This window comes from Mustelus asterias, chromosome 4 (assembly GCF_964213995.1).
Source record: "Mustelus asterias chromosome 4, sMusAst1.hap1.1, whole genome shotgun sequence".
NCBI lineage: Eukaryota > Metazoa > Chordata > Chondrichthyes > Carcharhiniformes > Triakidae > Mustelus > Mustelus asterias.
The window spans coordinates 78,259,903-78,284,892 of record NC_135804.1 but is presented as its reverse complement, the minus strand read 5'-3'; the positions used below and the strand labels follow the sequence as shown (position 1 = coordinate 78,284,892).

General features: G+C 43.8%; 1 protein-coding gene across 5 annotated transcripts in view; it reads left to right on the top strand.

Annotated features, from left to right (window-relative positions):
* LOC144492797 (diacylglycerol kinase eta-like) overlaps positions 1–24,738 on the top strand; it is a 205,306-nt gene extending 180,568 nt beyond the window's left edge. For 3 of the 5 annotated variants that reach the window (XM_078211229.1, XM_078211231.1, XM_078211234.1), the window contains exons 23-28: positions 16–182; positions 2,487–2,598; positions 6,742–6,831; positions 9,542–9,661; positions 11,518–11,620; positions 15,095–15,231. In XM_078211229.1, the coding sequence (XP_078067355.1) occupies positions 16–182; positions 2,487–2,598; positions 6,742–6,831; positions 9,542–9,661; positions 11,518–11,620; positions 15,095–15,165 (663 nt within the window). In that variant the 3' untranslated portion in view covers positions 15,166–15,231. Of the gene's footprint in view, positions 1–15; positions 183–2,486; positions 2,599–6,741; positions 6,832–9,541; positions 9,662–11,517; positions 11,621–15,094; positions 15,232–21,169 lie in introns of those variants that run through there. The other 2 variants (XM_078211232.1, XM_078211233.1) reach the window with 1 other exon arrangement.
* Positions 24,739–24,990: the final 252 nt, after the last annotated feature.

The window sequence follows — 24,990 nt, the reverse complement described above, 5'->3', positions numbered from 1 at the left end:
CATCTTCCCCCTCAGGCATTTGAAAGCACTTTGAAGTCCTGGGAAGACAAGCGTAAAGGAGATTCTCTGAGACAGATAACTCGGCCTCGCCTAAGCTCTCAGCAGTCCATGGAGTTCCTCACAGAGGAGGAGATGGGCGAGATGCAGCAATTTGTTCAGTCAGCAGAGACACTGATCAACAGGTATGAACCACCATCAGGACAGTTCACATCACCTGCCCACTATCATTAACAATATTCATTAATAACCTGCCCACTTTACTTAATGAGATTCATTAATCACACACTGTCATTAAATAAATTGATTAATCACCCACCCACTATTATTAATGAAATCCACCCAGTATCATTAAAAATATCCATTCATCACCCACTCACTGGTATTAACAAGAAATATGAATCACCCAACCGCTATCATTAAAGGAGATTGAATAATTGCCTGTCCGCTATCATGCTCATCTCTGAAAAGCTCTTGACTTCTATCATCCTGTCAAGAAGAAAGAGGCAGATTAGGAGAAGAAATTTGAATGTGGAATTCAATAAGGTTGTGTTTGGTGTCTGTCCAATGTCAGTTTTTACTGATTGAGAATGTATGTTCCAGATTGTTTCCACAGAGAGATCCTTCATGAGTAAATTGGATTTGTTTTTAAATTCAGCAACTAATGAAGGCCAAAAGGAAGCCGCTAAAAATTCTGGAAATCTGCAGGGGTAGGCCCAAGATATACGGTGAAGATATTACAACCTGCAGTGGGAAGGTTCAATGCTTAGGGTGCAGGAGGGGGGATACCAGGATCTACGGTGCTGGACACCATCGGGCAAGGCTCAAGACCCAAAAATGAAAGACCTCACTGAAAAAGTGCCTGAGTGGAAAGACACAACCAGTGGCATGGTCAAAACCCTGGTATAAAGAGCTGAATTCCAGAGGTGAGGTGAGAGTGACAGCCCTTTACATCAAGGCCGCATTTGACTGAGCGTGGCATCAAGGAGCCCAAGCGAAACTGGAATCAATGGGTATCGGGGCAAACTCTCCGCTGGTTGGAGTCACACCTGATACATAGGAAGATGGTTGTGGTTGTGGAGGGTCAGTCATCTCAACTCCAGGACATCTCTGCAGGAGTCCCTCAGGTAGTGTCCCAGGCCCAACAATCTTCAGCTGCTTCATCAATGATCTTCCCTCCATCATAAGGTCAGAAGTGGGGATGTTCGCTGATGATCGCACAATGTTCAGCACCGTTCACGACTCCTCAGATACTGAAGCAGTCCATGTTCAAATGCAACAAGATCTGGACAATATCCAGCTTGGGCTGACAAGTGGCAAGTAATATTCGTGCCACACAAATGCCAGACAATGACCATCACCAATAAGAGATACTCTAACCACCGCCCCTTGACATTCAATGGTGTAACCATCACTGAACCCCCACTGTCAACATCCTTGGGGTTACCATTGACCAGAAACTCAACTGGACTCACCACATATACACAGTGGCTACAAGAGCAGGTCAGAGGCTAGGAATACTGCAGCTAGTAACTCACCACCTGACTCCCCAAAGCCTAATCCATCATCGACAAGGCACAAGTCAGGAGTGTGATGGAATATTCCCCACTTGCCTGGATGGGTACAGCTCCAACAACACTCAAGAACCTTGGCACCAACCAGGACAAAGTAGCCCACTTGATTGGCAACACATCTACAAACATTCAATCCCTCCACCACCGACGTTCAGTATCAGCAGTGTGTACTATCTACAAGATGCACTGCAGCAATTCACCAAAGATCCTGAGACAGCACCTTCCAAACCCATGACCACTTCCATCTAGAAGGACAAGGGTAGCCGATAAATGTGAATACCACCACCTGCAAGTTCCCCTCCAAGCCACTCAACATCCCGACTTGGAAGTATATCACCATTCTTTCGCAGTCGCTGGGTTAAAATCCTGGAATTCCCACTCTAACGGCATTGTGGGTCAACCCACAGAACATGGGCTGCAGCGAATCAAGAAGGCAGCTCACCACCACCTTCTCAAGGGAAACTAGGGATGGGCAATAAATGCTGGCCAGCCAGCGATGCCCATGTGCCACGAATGAATTTTTTTAAAAATTGACACACTGAGAAAGGGCCAGCGATACAGGACAACACCAGGGAAGAGTTAAGGGTTTAGAGTGCCGGACTCACCTTGGGAAGTCAGTAGTGTCAGACAATACCAGGTTATGAAACATGCCAACAGTGGATGTGCAGTGCAAGAATTTCAAGGGCGAAAATTCTGTGACTTAAGAACACCAAGAGTAGATGTTTGAGAGCAGCACTGAATATTAATTTTTATAAACTAGAAAGGGGAAATGGTGAGAGATAGTAACATATCAGCAAGAAGATTTTATGAGTTAGTACAGAGCCACATTCAATGAGAAAATTATATACGTCAGTTCATAATGCTTGCTGCCATCAATTATTGAGTTGAAATGATTACACTCTTGCTATTGTACAGGATCCACCATGCAGCTGAGAGACACAAGGTTGTTGAGCAGGAGCTGGCCCACGCAGTCAATGGATGCTCCCATGTGTTAAGTGAAGTTTTACCAAAGCAAAATACTCCTGAGGTAAGTCAGCTTTACTTAGTTTTCCCTTCACTCCTAAAAACTGACCCCTGAGATTCCGAGGATAGAGTAATGTTCCTTCTACAAGGTTTGGCACCAGTTTGATCCATTGCGGAGCACCCTCAGGAAGGAGGCCTTCAAACACTCCCAGGGCAGGTACAGCACAGTGTTAGATACAGAGTAAAGCTCCTTCTACACTGTCCCCCATCAAAGACTCTTTAGGGTAAGTACAACATAGGGTTAGATACAGAGCAAGGCTCCCTCTACACTGTTCCCATCAAACACTTACAGGGTGGGTACAGCACAGGGGTAGATACAGATTAACCATACTAGATACAGGTGAGGTACCAGAGGATTGGAGTTCTGTGAATGTTGCACCATTATTTCAAATTGCTTAAATTGGTTAAATGCTTAAAAAAATCTATTAGGTTAATAAGACATGATCTTGTTGGTTTAGTGAGAGGAAGATCCTGTCTTATTGAGTCATAGAGGTTTACAACATGGAAACAGGCCCTTAGGTCCAACTTGTCCATGTCGCCCTTTTTTTAAAAACCCTGCAGCTAGTCCCAATTGCTCGTATTTGGCCCATATTCCTCTATACCCATCTTACCCTGTAACTGTCTTATTTCTCAGTTCTACCCATATGGACTCAGTGGCCGAACCCTCGGATATATCCCCTCTCAGTACTGCCATGATGTTTTCCCTAATCAAAAGCACAATTCCCCCTCCTCTCTTACCTCCTGTTCTATCTTTCCTATAGCATCTGTACCCTGGAACATTGAGCTGCCAGTCCTGTCCCTCCCTTAGCCATGTTTCAGTAATTGCTATAATATCCCAGTCCCTTGTACCCATCCATGCCCTGAGTTCATCTGCTTTGCGCATCAGGCTTCTTTCATTGAAATAAATGCAGTTTAATCTGGGCTTCCCTTGCTCTCTGTCTTGCTTTTGCCTGATCTTTCTTACGAAATAGATTTTGCCTTACTAAATAGATTTTTTTTGATGAAGTAACAAGGAAGATTGATGAGAGTAGTGCAGAGTACATTGTCTACATGGAATTCAGTAAGGCATTTAACAAGGTCCCACATGGCAGTCTGGTCAGAAAAGAATCTCATGGGATTCAGGGGAAGGCGGTAGGCTGATCCAAAATTAACTCAGTGACAGGAAACAAAGAGTAATTGTTGATGGATATTTTAGCGAATGGAAAGTTTCCAGTGGTGTTCCACAAGGTTCACTGTTGGGCTCTTGCTGTTGTTTTATATATTAATGATTTAGACTTAAATGTGGGAGGCATGATTGGGAAATTTGTAGATGTCACTTAAATTGTCCGTGTTATTGATAGTGAAGAGTATAGCTGTCAACTCCAGAATGATAACAATGGTTTGGTTTAGTGGGCAGAGGAGAAGTGGCAAATGGAATTCAATCCAAAAAAGTATTTTTGCATTTGGGGAGGGTAAACAAAGCAAGGGAATACTCAAACAGGAAGATATTGAAAAGAAGTGAGAGACCTCAGAGTGCATGTCCACAAACCGTTAAGGTGGGAGGATAGGTAGATAAGGTGGCCAAGGAAGCAAATGGAATGCTTTCCTTTATAGGGTGAGGTATTGAATACAAAAGCAGAACTATAATGATTTAACTGTATGAAACACTGGTGAGGCCACAACTAGACTTTTGTGTACAGTCTTGGACATCACAGCACAGGAAGGACATAATTGCTCTGGAGAGAGTGAAAAGGAGATTTGCAAGAATGTTGCTAAGGCTTGAAAATTGCAGCTATGAGGAGAGATTGGATAGACTTGGGTTGTTTTCCTTAGAACAGAGGAGGCTAGGAGTGACCTAATTAAGATGTACAAAATGTTGAGGTGTCTAGTCAAGGTTGCCAGGAAAGACTTGTTTCACCTAGCTGGAAGGTCAGTCACCCGGGGCATAAATTTAAAGTGATTGGTAGAAAGATTAGAGTGGACATGAGGAAAAACATTTCACCGAATGGGTGGTGGGCCTCTAGAATTCAAGGCCTGATGGTTGAGATTGAAACACTCAACTCATTTAAAAGATACCTGAATCTGCATCTGAAGCGCTGGAACCTACAAGGCTAAGGATCAGGTGCTGGAAAGTGGGATTAAAATGAGTAGCTAGTTTCTTTTTTCTCTTTTTTAACTGGCGCAGACACAATGGGCTGAATGGCCTCTTTCTGCACTGTAACGTTTCTATGATTTCTATGGAAACCGTAATTAACAGGCAAATTGCAGTCAATTATACTCAATTACACATTCAATGGCAGATACAATTAAGCATATCTTATGAATAGGCTCAGCAGTGTATTCATCATCTATGTCATCCATCTCAGTCACAAAGTCCTTTGAAACATTGGCCGGAATTTTACTGGCACGCTCGCCCTACTCCAGGGGCAGCCGAGGCTCGGAGAATGGCATTCTCCATTGGCCTCGGGAGGGATCGTACGAACCTCAAGTGGACGTGCTGGTAAAATTCCGCTCATTGTCTTCCTCACAAAGAATTTCAGCTTCTCTTCTGCTGGGATTTAACCTGATCCGTAGCCAACAGCAGCATACACAGAAACGCGAGTTATGCAGGTGTGGTCTACACAAAAATTGATAACGGCTACAGAACTTCCTCAACTCTGCTTATGGTAGTCTGGTGATCCAGCAATGTTATGTTCAAGTGACAGAAACAGCTGCAGCAACTGTGTATTTACCTATTTTCAACTTCTGGATCTAGTCTCTGCCTTCTTCAGCCTGCCTGTACTGCACCACTGGACACATCATCTGATCTATGATGACTTTGTGTCCATTTATTTGTTTCAAAGACTTACCACCTTCCCCAAAGTTTCCAATCTTGGCTTTTCTCTCAATTTTCTTCGAACTGGATTGGTCAGTTTCCTTTCTCATTTTCTGGTTCCAATTTGGGTCTGTCTCAAAATTTATACATTTTGAAGCCACAGATTCCATCACAACTGTTAGAGAGAGTTCTTCCAAATGGGACCTCGATGGTGAGACACGCTCTTTAAAAGGGGCTCTGCTTTCTCAGGAGACTAAGGAAATTTGGCATGTCTGCTACGACTCTCACCAACTTTTACAGATGCACCATAGAAAGCATTCTTTCTGGTTGTATCACAGCTTGGTATGGCTCTTGCTCTGTCCAAGACCACAAAAAACTACAAAGGGTTGTGAATGAAGCCCAGTCCATCACTCAAACCAGCCTCCCATCCATTGACATACATTTCCTGCTGCTTCGGAAAAGCAGCCAGCATAATCAAGGACCCCACACACCCCGGATATACTCTCTCCCTCTTTCTTCTGTCAGGAAAAAAGTGCAAAAGTCTGAGGTCACGTATCAACTGACTCAAAAGCAGCTTCTTCCCTGCTGCCATCAGACTTTGGAATGGACCTACCTCGCATTAAGTTGATTTTTCTCTACACCCTAGCTATGGCTGTAACACTACATTCTGCACTGTCTCCTTTCCTTCTCTATGTACAGTATACTTTGTCTGTATAACATGCAAGAAACAATATTTTTCACTATTTAATACATGTGACAATAATAAATCAAAATCAATGGAGATGACATTTCCTTCATTGTTTTGATCGTTGGAAAAATGGAGATATGTGAATAGCATAAAGATGCTCAAAGCGATGTCAGCACATTTTCAGAGCAGATACAGCCATGTTCTGGATAGATAGTGTTAAACTGGATACTGTGCTTCATCTTAGAATAGGCAAACCTTAAGCTTAATTGTGATTGTGACTAGAAACTCTGATTAGAATGCATGAGCTAACTTCAGAATACTGAACAAATGTTATTATTTAGATTGATAATGAAATTAATGGAAATCGAGGTTGAGCTTGCCTTTGGAAACTTCATCCTGCTCTTTCATATGAATTTAATAAAATAGGATATGCAGTAAATGAACTCTGGCCTTAGCAATATCTATATGTTTGGAGTCCTAACGGAGACTCAGTGAGTTGGCTTTTCCAATTTTCCTCCCTTGCCGCCTTCTTCCAAAGGTAATGATATTTTTCTGGGAACCATGAGCCACCTCCTCACCGTCTGGGCATTTGCTTTATCTGTGCATGTACAATGCTGGGCATCCCTACCTGTTGATCACTTATCTTTGCTTTGTGTTTCTTTCAGGCCATGACCAGGAATGCAGTTGTTGACATCTTCAGTAGTGTAAAGGCCCTGTGCACAGAGACAAAGGCACTTCTCGATGACCAGCTACTGGTATGTCAAATAGATGATCACGCTTTACCAGCACTAACCACTCCACAACAGGTTATCCATGCAAAGAGATTATTCGATCCTTTATCTCAGTGCTATTTGTAGGAGCTTGCTGCGTGAAAAAACGTTGCTGCATTCTTGACATTACAACAATGACTACGCATCAGAAATACTTCATTGGCTCTGAAACGTTTCAGTTGTCCTGAGGTTTTGGATGAACAGAAACTACTTTCAACTAAATAATGGGAAGACTGAAGCCATTGTCTTCAGGCAGAACCTCAAATTTCATTCTCTAGCCACTGACTCCATCCCTTTCCCTTGCAACTGTGAGAATCCGGACTGTTCACAACCAGGATGTCATATCTGACTGAGATGAGCTTCTCATCACATATCCTTGCATCATTAATGCTGCATACTTCCACCTCCATCTCATCTCCCGACTCCATTCCTGCCTCAGTTCATTTGCTGCTGAAACCTTCATTCATGCTTTCATTATCTCTAGATTTAACCCCTAAACTTGTCCATTCCACCAAACTGCTTCCACCTTCTCCGTAAACTTGGACTTATGCTCACCAAGTCCTACTCTGCTCCAAGCCCTGTTCACATTTCATCTAATCTGCTCCAAGCCCTGTTCACACTTCATCTAATCTGCACCAAGCCCTGTTCACACTTCATCTAATCTGCTCCAAGCCCTGTTCACACTTCATCTAATCTGCTCCAAGCCCTGTTCACACTTCATCTAATCTGCACCAAGCCCTGTTCACACTTCATCTAATCTGCACCAAGCCCTGTTCACACTTCATCTCTGTACTCACTGACCTACTCTGGCCCTGGCTTAAGCAATGCCTTATTTTCAAAATTCTGTTCCTTGTTTTCAAATCCCTCCATAGCCTCACTCCTCTCTATTTCTGTAACCTTCTCCAGCCCCAAAACCCTCTGAGGTATCTGCACATATCTAATTCTGGCCTTTTGATTAATTTTAATCACTCCATCATTGGTGGCCATGCTTTCAGTTGCTTAGGCCCTAAGCTCTGGAATTCCCTCTGTAAATCCCTCGGTCTCTCTTCCTCCCTTGCCTGATTTAAGACACGCCTGAAAATCTACGTCTCAGAGCAAGCTTTTGGTCATCTGCCCAAATATCACATTTTGGCTAAGTGTTAAAGTCAGCTTTATATTGCTCCTTTGAAACACCGAGAGACAGTATATTCCATTAAGGATGCTATATAAATGAAGTGTTGGTGCGGTTGTGAAAGGTGCTATCAAAATGCAATTTAGTTTGTTCTTCTTTTCCTTATTGATTCTTCTGTCTTACCGTGGTGGAACCTCACTTATTCAAACACATTACATGTTCGTGAACTCTCTCTGTGATGGGTTATCTTGCTCCACTGATGCTGCATTCAATTCTGAAGCAACTTGAAGGTGACAAATGGGACAGGATTTTTCCTATGGGATTTTGAATCCAGCTGTCAGGCACAAATTGGAGTCAGCAGCTCACACTAAGTGGAAAGCAGTCATTTTATGCGATTTTCCCCAGGGCAGCCTGTGGATAACCTGAGGGTGGGCTTTGTCCAATTAAGGAGGGCAGACAGGCTCTTGAAGCTGGAGAGCCAATCAAAGATCTGCCTGCTGGGAAGGAGCAGAAAGCCCCCTCTCTCCATCTTTTGGCCTGTTCAACCAAGCCACCACTGTGTGGGGCATTTTCTCCACAGGCAGCCTATAGCTGCTCCTGCACCCAGGCAAGCTGGGAAAGCTTTTGGGCCTGCCAGGAGCACTAGTATCCTAGTCTGCTGTCAGGAGACCACTTCTAGATGGCTAAACAGGCCTGCATTGTCCTCTGGATCCAGAAGGATATCATAATCCCAGTCAGCTCATCCAATTAGCCTTATGTGGGGGTTAATTATTTTAATCAGCTACCCACCACATGCAGGTGGGCAGCCCTGCCACAACTGCCTCCCCAATCCACCTTTTGAAAAATGGTGAAGGAGCAGGACAGAGACACGAACCAGCACTCTGAGAAGTGCTGCTGGTTTTAGCACTTGCCTGGCTCTGTTATCAGGTGTATCATCAGGCTCTGTCTTCCTGTGGGGGAGCACTTCAGCAGTCACGGGCATTCAGCCTCTGATCTTCAGGTAAGCGTTCTCCAAGGCGGCCTTCACGACACACGACAGCGCAGAGTCACTGAGCAGAAACTGATAGCCAAGTTCCGCACACATGAGAACGGCCTAAACCGGGATGTTGGGTTTATGTCACACTATCAGTAACCCCCACGGCTTGCCTCCTGGACTTGCAGGCTGTCCTGTCTGGAGACAATACACATCTCTTTAACCTGTGCTTAATGCTCCCTCCACCCACATTGTCTGTATCTTTAAGATCTGGCTGGTTGTAGGGATTCGCATTCTAATCAGTATTCTGTAACTTGATTTTTGTGTCTCTGTGCCCTGTTTGAGAGCACATTTCCACTCCATCTGACGAAGGAGCAGCGCTCCGAAAGCTATTGGTATTTGCTACCAAATAAACCTGTTGGACTTTAACCTGGTGTTGTTAAAACTCTTACTCTGTTATCAGGACCAGTGGAACCTCAAAATCGTGGAATTTATAAGTTTGACATCACACCTGCAGTATTTTGATAATAGATTTGAGAAAGGCTTGTAATGAGCCTTGTCCCTGTTTCTGTACTATGCGTTAACTGGTTCACCATTGTGCATTTGTACAGGAGTTGGAGTCTTCCTATGAAGAGGAGCTGCAGACTGCACTGAGTGATGTTGAAAGTGATCTCCAGAAGCTGGTTGAGCTCCACTGGCTGGGGCACACCATCCAGACAACTGATGTGGAGGTGTGTCAGCTCATTCAACTTAGCTCACCAAAAGAAAGAAGTCAAGTTATCCTTCACAGTTCGCAATGTAGAATTCAAAGATCTCAATAGTAACTACTGCCATCTGCAATCACCCTCCTTCTATGATTTTTGGATGGGAAAGCTTTTATCCTCTGAATGTGTGATAGCAACACTGGTCATTTTACTCCAGAATGCCAGCTCATCAAGGATAAAATTGGAGTCAATCTTTAAACACATTTATCAGCTTTTATTTTCAGAAATACACATTACAAACATGCACCTCCTAACCGGACGAGTAAAATTTCAGTCTGTCCCTATTTAAAGGAGTACACGTGAATCTCCACTTAATACCCAAACAGTTTGATGCAATTACTATTCAATTCACAGGTTTTAGATTTGCCGACCACATTACCCAACCACCCTAAACTTAGCTTATCCCTTGTCATGACCTTTTACAGAGAGTGACGGTACGAACAACTTTGTGGCTCCCGAATAACATGGTCCACATGATTCACCTTTTGTGTCCTTATAGCCAGCTCCATCACTTCCTTCCTTTAACAGTACATCCTGAGCAAAAGGCAGTGAATTACTGGTCTCCAAATGGAGAGCAGGAATGTTCATATTTTGCGTACCCTGGAGCCTAGGGCCCACTACATGAAGTTTAAATCTGCATTCTACATCCCAAGTTGCTTCAAGTAACAAATTCTGGCATAGGATTTCCACTGAGGAAAACGAAAAAGACCATAGCTCACTTTGTTGACCTGCCACAATCCTCATAATCACATGATACAATGCTAATTGAGCTGCTGACATAGTAATCAATCTTTTAGTCTACAACAGACCCAGAGATAAGGGGAAGAGGGTCCCAATGGTGGCGAGCTTTCCAAAGTCGCCTGTTCCTCTGAGAACTCTTCATATACTCTTCTTAAGTTATTTTCTGAAAGAAAGAATTTAGGATTTAATGGCCAAGGAGACAACAGTAAAAGAGCCATCAGGACGCAGAGGCCTGGTTGCCAGAGCATGTGGCCTTATATGGGTCTGTATGGTTGCTCCTGTAACAGATGTCAATACTGTAGTGTAATGGGCTAATAGAATCGTAATAGTCATGAGTGAGTTATATCATGATGTATCAGTAGTCATGTGTTAGAGATTGTAGTGAGGATTTTGCAACCCTCTGCCATGTGGGTTTGCCAGTGGTTGGGTGGGGTGAGGAGGGGGCATGGGGGGCAGGGGTGGTGGGCAGCTCATCGTTGACTGCTGGCGGGATCTTCTGGTCCTGCCAAAGTAAATAGGCATTTACTCGCTGGCTGCATTGCTGGGAAACCCTTCACGGGGAGTCGCTTTTGGAGCAACTGGAAGATTCTGCTGGCAGAAGGACCTGAAAATCCCAGCCTCTGCATGGCAAATGGAATAGTCAATACTCAGGAGAGATGTGCTCGTTGTGTATATAGTGTACATATTGTATATAAACCAGTTTGAAGTAACTACCTGAGACAGACTGTAGTCTCTCCAGATAAGATATGCCACACAGCCAGTGTTTGAAGTAAATGCATGCATTCTCTAAATTGGATTATGATCACACATTGGCCCATTCAGCCTCAACAGACACAAGTATTCATTTTTCATGTTCTTTCAAATAGAATGAATGCAAGAAGAAACAAAATGTCCTAAGTATGTGGCCAATGAGCTTATTGATGTCCTGCTATGCCTGGATGGTGAGCAGTGTGCTCAGTTTTATACCAGGTTTTATACCAGGTTAAAAGAGCAAAGGGAATTCAGGCCAAGGGCCTTAACCTCATTTCTTTTCTCATGATAAAATGTCCCTGTTAACCTGTAATTTTCTTTTATCTTCTCAGGAACATTCAAAGGGAAGTAACAAGAGCAGCATTAAAATAAGAATAAAAAACATGTCAAGAAAAGAGAAACTCCAGAAGCAAAAATCAAACAGTTCTTTGCAGGGTGAGTTTGGATTCATTAACTAAGTACAATTAAATAATAATCAAATAACTTTAAGCAGCGAAGACCTATTCTCAAGGTCCTTTCTCCTGGTCCGTACCAGTCCTGAGAATCCTTGAATATTCTTCAAACACCTGGAAAATGCTGTTCCTGATCATTCACCCATCAGTGGAATGAAGGTGAGAATGTTGTTGGAGGAATTGTTAAAATTCCAACCTTTCAACTCCTAGATCTACCCAACGTAATCACCAAATAGAACCATCCAAAATAACTATTCACCGGTTTATAAACAACACATTTTCACACATGCTTTAAAAGGTCAAATCCTGGTCTTAAAAACAAGAAGAATATTTACTATTTTATTAATTCTCAAGATGCCAGCATTTATTGCCCATCTTAATTACCCTTGAACTGAGTGGCATTAGTGAAACAGATGAGTTTTAACGACAATGGCTTACCTCACAACCCCAGGGATTCAGGTTCGAGTCTGATCTTGGGTGAAGTTTGCATGTTCTCCCCCTGTCTGCGTGGGTTTCTTCTGGGTGCTCTGGTTTCTTCCCACAGTCCAAAGATGTGCAGGTTAGGATTGACCATGCTAAATTACCCCTTAGTATCCAAGGATGTGTAGATTAGGTGGATTAGCCATAGTAAATGCACAGACTTTGGGGATAGGGCAGGGGAAAGGGCCTGGGATAATATACTCTAGAGAGTTGGTACAGACTTAATGGGCTGAATGACCTCTTTCTGCACTGCAGAGCTCCAAGATCTAAGATCGTCATTACACTTTTAATTCCAGCTTTTCTTGGATTCAGATTTCGCCAGATGTAAGCCAATAAGCTGGTTGAAAACATCCATGATGCAACTTACTTACCAACTTGGTTTATTCAATCCACCTACTGCCCACTTTCCATGTCAGCACCCCATATGGAGAAATCTCCCTGAGCAAGATCTACCAACAGGCATCATTTAGACCAAAGCTACTTGTGACACACTTCACTTGTTGTGTGGCTTTGATCTACCATGGCAGGACTGATCCTTGCTAAATAGGTTCAGTACAAGTCAGGGCCCCTGTGCAGCCACCTCCCTCCCCCACCTCTGGGGCCTCAGTATAAACCTCTTATGCACTTGTGGAGAGATTCAAACAATGCTGCACGTTGTCAAGGCATGTCCCCTCTACAGGCTGTGATGGACTAATCATCTTCAATTCAGCTCATGAGGAGGTGATCGCTTAGCACCAGGGATTTGTATTCACGAAATAAGAATAATAATGTCCACTGTCATATCAACATTGGAAATGTTAAATCAGGTGTGCTGTATAACAGGGGCTGATCTGCTCCTGCCTCACTATCAAAAGTGAAAGCCTATCCCATTCTTACCAGCTTGAGACAGAAAATGAAAACAACAGATAAGGAACAATTTTTAACCATATACATCTCCATCCAGAGTCTACAGAGCCACAGTAATTCCAGCCATAATACAAATACTTCTGAAATATTATTGAATGCGAATTGTGTATTTCTGCTTGCAGACCTGTGTTGTCCTATGGGTGTGCTTGTCCTAGGAAGGATCCCATAGAAAAATCGGCTTCAGACTGAGGCACATGTGGCCTGTGTTCTGGCTCGGAGCTCTCAGTGAAATGCCTTCAGGAGACCTGAGGGAGTTCCGAATGTCAATCCTTGATTTAAAATGTCATCTCCTAGTCCCAGAACATGAGGCTCCTTGATTTATATCGATCTGCCAAGAAGACATGTAGAGCCAAACTCTCGGCCATTGCTCCCAACCCAATTGCACTATAATGTGTAAAACAGAGGTCCTGATTTACACGTGACAGGTATCACATGTCAGAGACATGCTTATTGCTAAGGTATAAATCCTCAAGACAAGTTATCTGTTCCTGACCTGACCCCTGATTGCTTGAAAGTTGTAACTTAAAAAGTCCTGTGTAAGCTGTGGTAAACGGGATTCTCAGCACGATATAAAATCCGGTTGCATGGTGTCCCCTTGTGGATCACTTGTCCGGGACTCAAAGCTTCAACCTTTTGCCAGATCTGTGCTGAGATGGTAAGGGTGTTGCACACATGAAAACTGGAAGCCTATTGGTCCATGTTGGACTGGAGACACTGTGAAATCAAAATAAAATCACAGGATGTGGGTGCTGCTGCCATGGCTAGTATTTATTGTCTGCTCCTAATTGTGAAGGTGCTGTTGAGCTGCCTCCTTGAATTGCTGCAGTCCCTGATGTTTAGGTACAACCATAATACTGTTGACTAATAAGTTCCAGGATGTATAATGACATATGTTTGAGTCAGGGTGAAGGGAGACTTGGAGGTGATTTGCTCCTAACCTACTGGGTGGTAGAATCATGGAATCCCTATAATGCAAAAAGAGGCCATTCGGCCCATCGAGCCTGCACCGACAACAATTCCAACCAGGCCCTATCCCCATGACCCACATATTTACCCTGTTCATCTCCCTTACACTAAGGAGCAATTTAGCATGGCCAATCCACCTAACCTGCACATCTTTGGATTGTGGGAGAAAACCAGAGCACCCAGAGGAAACCCATGCAGACACGGGGAGAACGTGCAAACTCCACACCAATAATTACCTGAGGCTAGAATTGAACCCGGGTCCCTGGTGCTGTGAGGCAGCAGTGCTAACCACTGTACCACTGTGCCGGTGGTTGCAGGCTTGGGACATGCTGTCGAAGAACAGTGAGCTCTGCTGACAGTATACAGTATAGCTGAAGTGGCAGAAGAGAGTTCTAGACACATATGCTAAAGGAGATTTTAACTTCAATGTAGCAAATGGATTTTGAGCAAGTTAAAATCCCTCCCCTAAGATTTTTTTCTTGTGAGTTGAGAAGCTATTGGTGGATTGAATAAAGGATCAATTTTAGATGAGTATTTTAGATGACCATCACCATAAACCGCACTCACCAGCTTGCCAAGCCCTGGGCAGGGAGGTTCCAGTTTGTTCTTGGTGGAGGGCACAGCTGTGACCAGAGGCTGTTTTGTTAGGGCTGGTGGCTCATCCTGTCCTTCACTCTTGTCATTGGACATCACTTCCCATGTGTGTTTCTGACAAAGCTTGTGGGGTTTGGAGCTTCTTAATTGTCTTGATTTCATAGTCTACACTCGCTGTTAGTTGTCTGGATTCCTTAGTGCATGCACATACTCACTGTTTTTGAACATGAGCTGAAAACAAGAAATATTATTAAAGTTTAAACTGACATGGTTATCTTTTAAGTTTCATCTTCACCCCCATTTTACAACCATCGCTGTGACTGCATGATGTGCGATTTCATTTGCATTTATTTGAGTGTATTAACATATGTGCAATATTCACCTTGGCTTGTTGAAGGTATGAAATTGAATAATCTGGACTAAATTCTGATTGGATGGTTGAGCTGAGCAGGAATGTTTGTCAGTCCTTGTCTGGATTGTAAACAATTTGTTTTTCTAATTTTTCCTGCAGTGTTTTTTATAATTTCACAATTCCAGCCAGCCTGTTTAAGATGCATTCTACTGGGTAGCTCTGGGTCATAGACTCGCTCCATTTCCAACTTCAAATTAAACGCTAAAAACTCACCCCACTTAGCAGCTGATCAACAACAACAGTAAAAGATGCTGAGCTCAAATCACAGTGACATCCAGTGCAGATGGAGACCATTCAGCCCTTTGTATCTCTGAGTTCCCTTCAGCGAGTCCATCATTACTCAATGCTGTGTGCTTTCACTATCATGAGGAAATCTTTTGCCTGCTTTGTTTCTGGCTTGCTGTGCGTGCATTGTCTTGTCAGGTACTGGATTGTTTGCTGGTGCTAAGCAGAGCTCTGCTCTTCCCTTTGCAAGTAGAGAGATGGGGCACAGATGAAGTAGCAGTGTGGCTGGAGTCTCTCAAACTAGGGGAGTACAAAGACATTTTTACACGTCATGACATCCAGGGATCAGAGCTTTTGCAACTGGAAAGGCAAAATCTGAAGGTACCATTAAACCCTGATATTCCTGTTAACAGGTCCTGTAGTCACCATGGGCTAGCCTAACTAAACTACGTAGATGATCATGATTGTAACCTCAAACAGATCATGGCAAATGATTTAAAGGGGCCATGTACAAAATACAAGATCTAACAATGAACCTTAGAACTGACTTGAGTTTTCTGCAGGATAATTTGAGCTTTTCCTCCCAATACCTGGCCAAGGTGGTCATTTGTTGTACATAAGAACATAAGAAATAGGAGCAGGAGTAGGCCATCTAGCCCCTCGAGCCTGCCCCGCCATTCAATAAGATCATGGCTGATCTGACGTGGATCAGTACCACTTACCCGCCTGATCCCCATAACCCTTAATTCCCTTACCGATCAGGAATCCATCCATCCGCGCTTTAAACATATTCAGCGAGGTAGCCTCCACCACCTCAGTGGGCAGAGAATTCCAGAGATTCACCACCCTCTGGGAGAAGAAGTTCCTCCTCAACTCTGTCTTAAACCGACCTCCCTTTATTTTGAGGCTGTGTCCTCTAGTTTTAACTTCCTTACTAAGTGGAAAGAATCTCTCCGCCTCCACCCTATCCAGCCCCCGCATTATCTTATAAGTCTCCATAAGATCCCCCCTCATCCTTCTAAACTCCAAAGAGTACAAACCCAATCTCCTCAGCCTCTCCTCATAATCCAAACCCCTCATCTCCGGTATCAACCTGGTGAACCTTCTCTGCACTCCCTCCAATGCCAATATATCCTTCCTCATATAAGGGGACCAATACTGCACACAGTACTCCAGCTGCGGCCTCACCAATGCCCTGTACAGGTGCATCAGGACATCCCTGCTTTTATATTCTATCCCCCTCGCGATATAGGCCAACATCCCATTTGCCTTCTTGATCACCTGTTGTACCTGCAGACTGGGCTTTTGCGTCTCATGCACAAGGACCCCCAGGTCCCTTTGCACGGTAGCATGTTTTAATTTGTTTCCATTGAGATAGTAATCCCATTTGTTATTATTTCCTCCAAAGTGTATAACCTCGCATTTATCAACGTTATACTCCATTTGCCATATCCTCGCCCACTCACTCAGCCTGTCCAAATCTCTCTGCAGATCTTCTCCGTCCTCCACACGATACACTTTTCCACTTATCTTTGTGTCGTCTGCAAACTTCGTTACCCTACACTCCGTCCCCTCCTCCAGATCATCTATATAAATGGTAAACAGTTGCGGCCCGAGTACCGATCCCTGCGGCACGCCACTAGTTACCTTCCTCCAACCGGAAAAACACCCATTTATTCCGACTCTTTGCTTCCTGTCGGATAGCCAGTCCCCAATCCACTTTAACACACTACCCCCAACTCCGTGTGCCCTAATCTTCTTCAGCAGCCTTTTATGGGGCACCTTATCAAAGGCCTTTTGGAAATCCAAAAACACCGCATCCACCGGTTCTCCTCCATCAACCGCCCTAGTCACATCTTCATAAAAATCCAACATGTTCGTCAAGCACGACTTTCCCCTCATGAATCCATGCTGCGTCTGATTGATCGAACCATTTCTATCCAGATGCCCTGCTATCTCCTCTTTAATAATGGATTCCAGCATTTTCCCTACTACAGACGTTAAGCTGACCGGCCTATAGTTACCCGCCTTTTGTCTCCTTCCTTTTTTAAACAGCGGCGTAACATTAGCCGTTTTCCAATCAACCGGCACTACCCCAGAATGCAACGAGTTTTGATAAATAATCACTAACGCATCCACTATTACCTCTGACATTTCTTTCAATACCCTGGGATGCATTCCATCCGGACCCGGGGACTTGTCCACCTTCAGTCCCATTAGTCTACCCAGCACTGCCTCTCCGGTAACATTAATTGTATTAAGTATTTCTCCTGCTGCCAACCCTCTATCGTTAATTGTCCAATGTGAACTGAGCCAACATAACAGCCTCCGGCCTGTTCTGTCAATCAGTTGATGACACATCTGCATCACAACATCAGTCTCGAGAACTCCAATTGTCCTCCAGATTGAACATCCTCTGTGTGTAGATGTGCTTCATGACATCCCCCCTGAGATACCTCACTCTAATTTGAGGATTGTGGCCCTCACTATCTACCCCAGCAAATCCTTTATCAATAGAGGCCATAGCCGGATTGCTTCATGCTGATACTGAACCAGATTCTGTCCTTCCTCACAGTGCACTTTACCATAGGTCAGAAATATGAACCCTGACCAATTCCCATCAGTTCCCAGCCCTGACCCCAAACTACAGAAGTGAAAATGATTCTTTGATTTTTAAAAAAAACAAATTTATAACCCTTGAGGATTTTGGCAAATTGATGATAAATTACTAGACCATCATTTTTTGAAGTTTAAGTTTATTTATTAGTGCAACAAGTAGGCTTACATTAACTCTGCATTGAAGTTACAGTGAAAATCCCCTAGTCACCACATTCTGATGCCTGTTCGAGTACACTGAAGGAGAATTTAGCATGGCCAATGCACCTAACCAGCACGTCTTTACACTGTGGGAGGAAATCGGAGCACCAAAGGAAACCCTTGCAGACATGGAGAGAATGTGCAGTTTACGCACAGACAGTGACCCAAGTCCAGAATTGAATCCGGGTTTCTGGCACTGTGAGGCTGCAGTGCTGACCACTGTGCTGTCCCAAATGCATGCTGGGGTAGTCTGTTTCCATGAATTTCAAAATGGTGGCTGTGGCAGCATCAGGAAGATCAACAGGATGGGTTTTATATTCAATTTCCTTGTGTGTAAGATCTAGAACCAAACACTGACTTCTAATTCCTCAACCGCACTCAAATACCAGATGCACTTTATCTTATGATGTGAAGTTGCTGGCATTGGACTGGGGTAAGCATAGTAAGTAGCCTGGTGTTGTGAGACTACTTCCTGTGCCTATATCATATGAGTATATGTCCTTGATCTGTTTTCCAACATTTACTCATGTCAATTATCAAACATCTAGGTGTCAGCCATGGCTCAATGGGTAACTTTTCACCCCTAAGTCAGAAAGCCATGAGTTCAAGCTTGACTCCAGAAATTTGAGTCCACTCTGTAAGCTGACATTGCATTCCATCAGTGACAAAGTGCTGCCTTTCATGTCATCTCATAGAAACCTAAAAAATTCTAACAGGACTCGACAGGGTAGACCGAGGAAGGATGTTTCCAATGGCCAGGGAGTTCTGAACCAGAGTCGCAATCAAAGGATCGGGGGTAAACTATTTAGGACTGAGATGAGGAAAAATGTCTTCACCCAGAGAGTGGTGAGCCTATGGCATTCTCTACCAAATAAGCAGTTGAGGTCAAAACATTGGATGTTTTCAAGAATAATATTACTCTTGGGGCTAAAGGGATTAAAGGATTTGGGTGAAAGGCGGCATCTGGCTATTGAGTTGGAGGATCAGCAATGATCATAATGAATGGCAGAGCAGGCTCCTGCTCCTATTTTCTATGTTTCTGTGATGCATTAAACAATGTCTGTCTGTCCTTTGAGGCAGATGTAAAAGATTCCCCATGATATTGTCTCAAGAAAGGGCAGAGGGGAGCTTTCTCTGGTGGTGCTGGTCAATATTTTTCCCTCGGCTAACATGACTAGAAGACATTTATCTGGTCATTATCATATTGTTGTTTGCAAGAGCTTGCTGTGTCAGATTTGATGCATCATTTCTTATTTTACAATTGCGACTGCATTTCAAAAGTAATTTACTAGCTGTGAGAAGCTTTTGGACGTATTATTGTCTTAAAAAGCACTGCGTTGGTTCATGAATAAATTGATTAATTCTTTATTCCTCCCCTCCCTGCATGGACTCTTCCTCACCCACATGTGTTCTCCCAACAACTCTCCCCATTCCTCATCAACTGTTCCCTCCGCCTTTCCCCTCACCTTTCACACCTCCCTCTGTCACTCTCTAAATTTGCAGCTGGTAATGAACCTTAGTCATGGTAACTTGACAACTTTTTACCTTTGCGTTCTGAAATCTTGTCCCCCATTAGAGTCATAGAGGTTTACAGCATGGAAACAGGCCCTTCGGCCCAACTTGTCCATGCCGCCCTTTTTTTTTAAAACCCCTAAGCTAATCCCAATTGCCCGCATTTGGCCCATATCCCCCTATGCCCATCGTACCCATGTAACTATCTAAATGCTTTTTAAATGACAAAATTGTACCCGCCTCTACTACCTTTGGCAGCTTGTTCCAGACACTCACCACCCTCTGTGTGAAAAAATTGCCCCTCTGGACACTTTTGTATCTCTCCCCTCTCACCTTAAACCTATGCCCTCTAATTTTAGACTCCCCTACCTTTGGGAAAGGATATTGACTATCTAGCTGATCTATGCCCCTCATTATTTTATAGACCTCGATAAGATCACCCCTCAGCCTCCTATGCTCCACAGAAAAAAGTCCCAGTCTATCCAGCCTCTCCTTATAACTCAAGTCCCGGTAGCATCCTAGTAAATCTTTTCTGCATTATTTCTAGTTTAATAATATCCTTTCTATAACAGGGTGACCAGAATTGCACACAGTATTCCAAGTGTGGCTTTACCAATGTCTATTACAACTTCAACAAGATATTCCAACTCCTGTATTCAATGTTCTGGTCGATGAAACCAAGCATGCCAAATGCCTTCTTCACCACTCTGTCCACCTGTGATTCCACTTTCAAAGAGCTATAAACATATACCCCTAGACCTCTTTGTTCTGTAACTCTCCCCAACGCCTTACCATTAACTACTCAGTCAGGGCATTGAACCAGTCCTGCCCTGGTTCAATCTACCAAAATGCATCACCTCGCATTTGTCTAAATTAAACTCCATCTGCCATTCATCAGCCCACTGGCCCAATTGATCAAGATCCCGTTGCAATTGGAGATAACTTTCTTCACTGTCCACTATGCCACCAATCTTAGTGTCATCATAGAATCATAGAAACCCTACAGTGCAGAAGGAGGCCATTCGGCCCATCGAGTCTGCACCGACCACAATCCCACCCAGGCCTTACCCCCACATATTTACCCGCTAATCCCTCTAACCTACGCATGTTAGTATTTTAAGGGGCAATTTTTAACCTGGCCAATCAACCTAACCCGCACATCTGCAAACCTACTAACCATGCCTCCTATATTCTCATCCAAATCATTAATATAAATGACAAGTAACAGTGTACCCTGCACTGATCCCTGAGGCACACCGCTGGTCATAGGCCTCCAGTTTGAAAAACAACTCTCTACAACCACCCTCTGGCTTCTGTCAAGAAGTCAATTTTGTTTGCATTTAGATACCTCACCCTGGATCCTGTGAGATTTAACCTTATGCAACAACCTACCATGCGGTACCTTGTCAAAGGCCTTGTTAAAGTCCATATAGACAACATCAACTGCACTGCCCTCATCTCCCTTCTTGGTTACCGCTTCAAAAAACTCAATCAAATTTGTGAGACATGATTTTGTTGTACTACATTGTTATAGTAACAGAATCTGATTTAATTTTCTGAAATATCTTGAACAGAAGAGACAGATTGATATAGTTAAATTATTAATGCTTTTTGTTTAAGGATCTGGGGATAACCAAGGTGGGCCACATGAAGCGTATTCTGCATGGTATTAAAAATATCGACCGGGATACAGTCACCTCCAAACTGTAGCAACCAGACAAGACCAGAGGAAGAAAGCTGCTGAAGTATTTCACAGGTTCTGAAGGGATGTGTTTCTCTGCTGATTTCAAATCTTCATGGGCTGCTTGCTCGACTTTACTGCCCCGAGAACAGCAGTAATACTCCAGTCTCTGAATGTAAAACAGGATGAAAGTAAACGCCTTCACTGCAAATTTCCCTGTAAAGCTTAAGCACTGCATGGCCAGGCACAACTAGCAACCCACCCGTTAATTGTAGTCACAGGAATCCCCATTGTTGTTGATGTTATACAATGACCAATAGGAGGTTCCCTGGAAGACAATGGCCTTCCCAATGTCATCAAGTTATCAAGCAACCAGTTGGTGAATGGAACTGATCTTTGGACAAATGAATCCAAAGCATTGGAGCATTGCTGAAAAGATGTGGCTCTCGCTGTCCCTGCTCCTGACTGGATCTGACCCAAAGCACTGATTTCATCATTTACAAGAGGGCGGATTAATCATAGGCCCTCACCTTGTGATCCAGGCAAACAGTGAGCAAAGTGATGGCTCCATGACTGCTCTCTTGTTTAGAATTGTTGTGGAGTAGGCATTAAATGCAACTGTTTAAGCCATGTCTATAAGTTGCAAACTCCTTGACAATGGATAGTGGAAAACCATTGCTATAATTGCATGAGCTGCCACCATTTCAAACCATGCCCTTTAGTGATTGCCAGGCAATAGAGGATACAGCTATGTTACCTCATGGATTCTGACAAAAAAGGTTCACTAGATGTGGATTTATCCTGATAAATTAGCTGTACTATGTTGTGGTGAAAAAAAGTCAATATTCCCAAAGTGTGATTGTTGCTGGGGATGTTATAGTGCCCTGTGTAGTGGTAAAGCATATGCATGACCTGGCAAGTTGTTTGGTGTTGTAAGTGTAGAGACCTTGTATATGATTAACAGCACAGTTTATATTTGCTGTCTACAGACAGGAGACAACTAATCATTCAGCTTCGCATTCAGGAACCCCTTTTAAAAAGAGACAGTGACTTTCACCTTCACCAACTGGAGCGGATCATCCACCATCTGTAGCTCCTGTACATTATGGACCCTATCCCTTGTAGAACACCGAAAGGAGTGTGTGATGGGGACAGTGTAAGGGAAGCTTAAATCTCGATCAAATCCATATTGTGCCCTGCCAGGCGTGCTTGGTGGGAAAGCACAGAGGGAGCTTTACTCTGTATCTAACCCCTTGCTATAACTGGGAGTGTTTGATGGGGACAGTGTAGAGGGAGCTTTACTCTGTATCTAATCCTGTGCTGTACTTGTCTTGGGAGTCTTGATGGGAACATTGTAAAGGGAGCTTTACTCTGCATCTAACCTCATCCTGTACCTGCACTGGGAGCGTTTGTTGGGGACAGTGTAGAGGGAATTTTACACTGTATTTAACCCTGTGCTGTACCGATCCTGGGAATGTTAGGGAGGAACAGTATGGAGGGAGCTTTACTTTGTATCTAACCCTGTGTTGTACCTGTCCTGGGAGTGTTTGATGGAGACAGTGTAGAGGGAGCTTTACTCTGTATCTAACCCCATGCTGTACCTGTCCTGGGGAGTGTTTGATTGGGACAGTGTAGAGGGAGTTTTACTCTGTATCTAATCTTGTGCTGTTCCTGTCCTGTGAGTGTTTGATGGGGACAGTGTAGAGAGAGCTTTACTCTGTATCTAACCCCGTGCTGTACCTGTCCTAGGAGTGTTTGATGGGGACAGTGTAGAGAGTGTTTTACTCTGTATCCATCCCCGTGCTGTTCCTGTCTTGGGAGTGTTTGATGGGGACAGTGTAGATGGAGCTTTACTCTGTATCTAACCCCGTGCTGTATCTTTCTGGGAGTGTTTGATGGGGACAGTGTAGAGGGAGTTTTACTCTGTATCTAATCCTGTGCTGTTCCTGTCCTGCGAGTGTTTGATGGGTTCAGTGTAGAGGGAGCTTTACTCTGTATCCACCTCCGTGCTGTACCTGTCCTGAGAGTGTTTGATGGGGACAGTGTGGAAGGAGTTTTACTTTGTATCTAATCTTGTGTGCAGTACCTGGCCTGGGAATGTTTGCTGGGGCAGTGGAGAGGGAGTTTTATTCTGTATCTAACCCCATGCTGTACCTGTCCTGGGAGTGTTTGATGGGGACAGTGTAGAGGGAGCTTTACTCTGTATCTAGTTGTGAATGTTCAGATGTGGAATCAGCCATAGGATATCTGAAAGCTTTCCACTTCCGGACGCAAACATTCCTCACCCTGATATCCACAGAAAGACATACAAATGCAATGATGAATATTGATGTCAATCTTTAAAAATGAACTTTATTGGATGACCAGTTGAGTACAGCTCCACTTGTGTAACGGCATTCACAGAGTGGGTAGCTTGTTTTTTTCTGATCTGCAAAACAAGAGATTTGTCCCTGACTGTTAGTTCCTGATGCGAGTAATATTGAGAATGTTGATGTGGCTGGGATTTTCAATATTGACGAGAGCCAGCTCATTCTGTCCTGTTTCTACAACAATAGCAATGACTTTCCTCAACAACGTAACAATCCCCAGTCGCCTTGGTCATGGGAAACCCAGTGATGAAAGTACTCTGACCTGCTCCACATGGCAGTCTCCCTGAAAGAGAGGTTAGCATCTCTGCTTCCACCCATTGACACTCGCACCACTCAGGACCTCCACCAATCTACACATCAGGATTGCTCTAATGCACACACAGCACGACCCCTCATTAGTCAATGATGAATCATCATGAACCAATCTCTCGCACACTCGATATTTCACTGTGTCAGCTGGGACTCAGTATGTCACTCTCCTGCCTCTGTGTCAGTCAGTCATGACTACAACTCCCAGTAAGAAGACTTGCATTCATTGTCTAACACTTCCGTTCAGTGCTGAGCGATGAGTTGTTGGGCCAAGGCTGTCTGCTCAGCTGAATGTAAACGATTCCATGGAACAAGAAATCCTGACCAATATGTATCCCTGATCTAATGCCTAAAACAGATTATCTGGTCATTATCACAGTGCTGTTTGTTGGAGCTGCGCATAAATTGGCTGTTGCATTTTCTACATTACAGCAAATTATGCTTCTAAAGTACTTAATTGGTTGTAAGGCGCTTTGGGACATCCTGAATCCATGGAAGATGCTATATAAATGGATGTTCAGTATTGAAGTCACATGTTCTTTTAACCTCCTCCCCATATAGAGATGGTAATGTGATTGAAACACTTCCTTCAACACAGCTCAGTAATATGGTGATGAGTAATCTGTGCTTTTGCAAACCCCTGACTGTGCTCTACTTCGTTTACATCTGTATGTAGCACTTTGGTTGTATAAAGAGCAAACCCAGGAGACTTATTTATTGTTTGATGCATAAGAGATGATTTATAAAGAGATTCCTTTAGTTTTTTTTTGCATATGTGGAGAGAGTTCAAATGTACTTTATTGTAATAAATAAAAACCTCAGAAATGGTTAAAGGAATGTGTTGGTGTGTTTCTTTCTGACTGTCCTGTGGTTGGGGTGATCTGAGGACAGGGCTACAGGAGGCAGGAGTATTTTGCGAGGGTGTACCAGGGGAGGGATGCATGGGGAACGGGATGGAGTTAGTTGCGGAGGGGACTGCAGCAAATGGAGTTATCTGAGGAGGACAGCAGGTGGTGCTGGCAGGTCTTCCAGGTCAGGGCTCCACCCACAGTGTTTAAAGGTCCTGAGAAAATCCAGTCCCA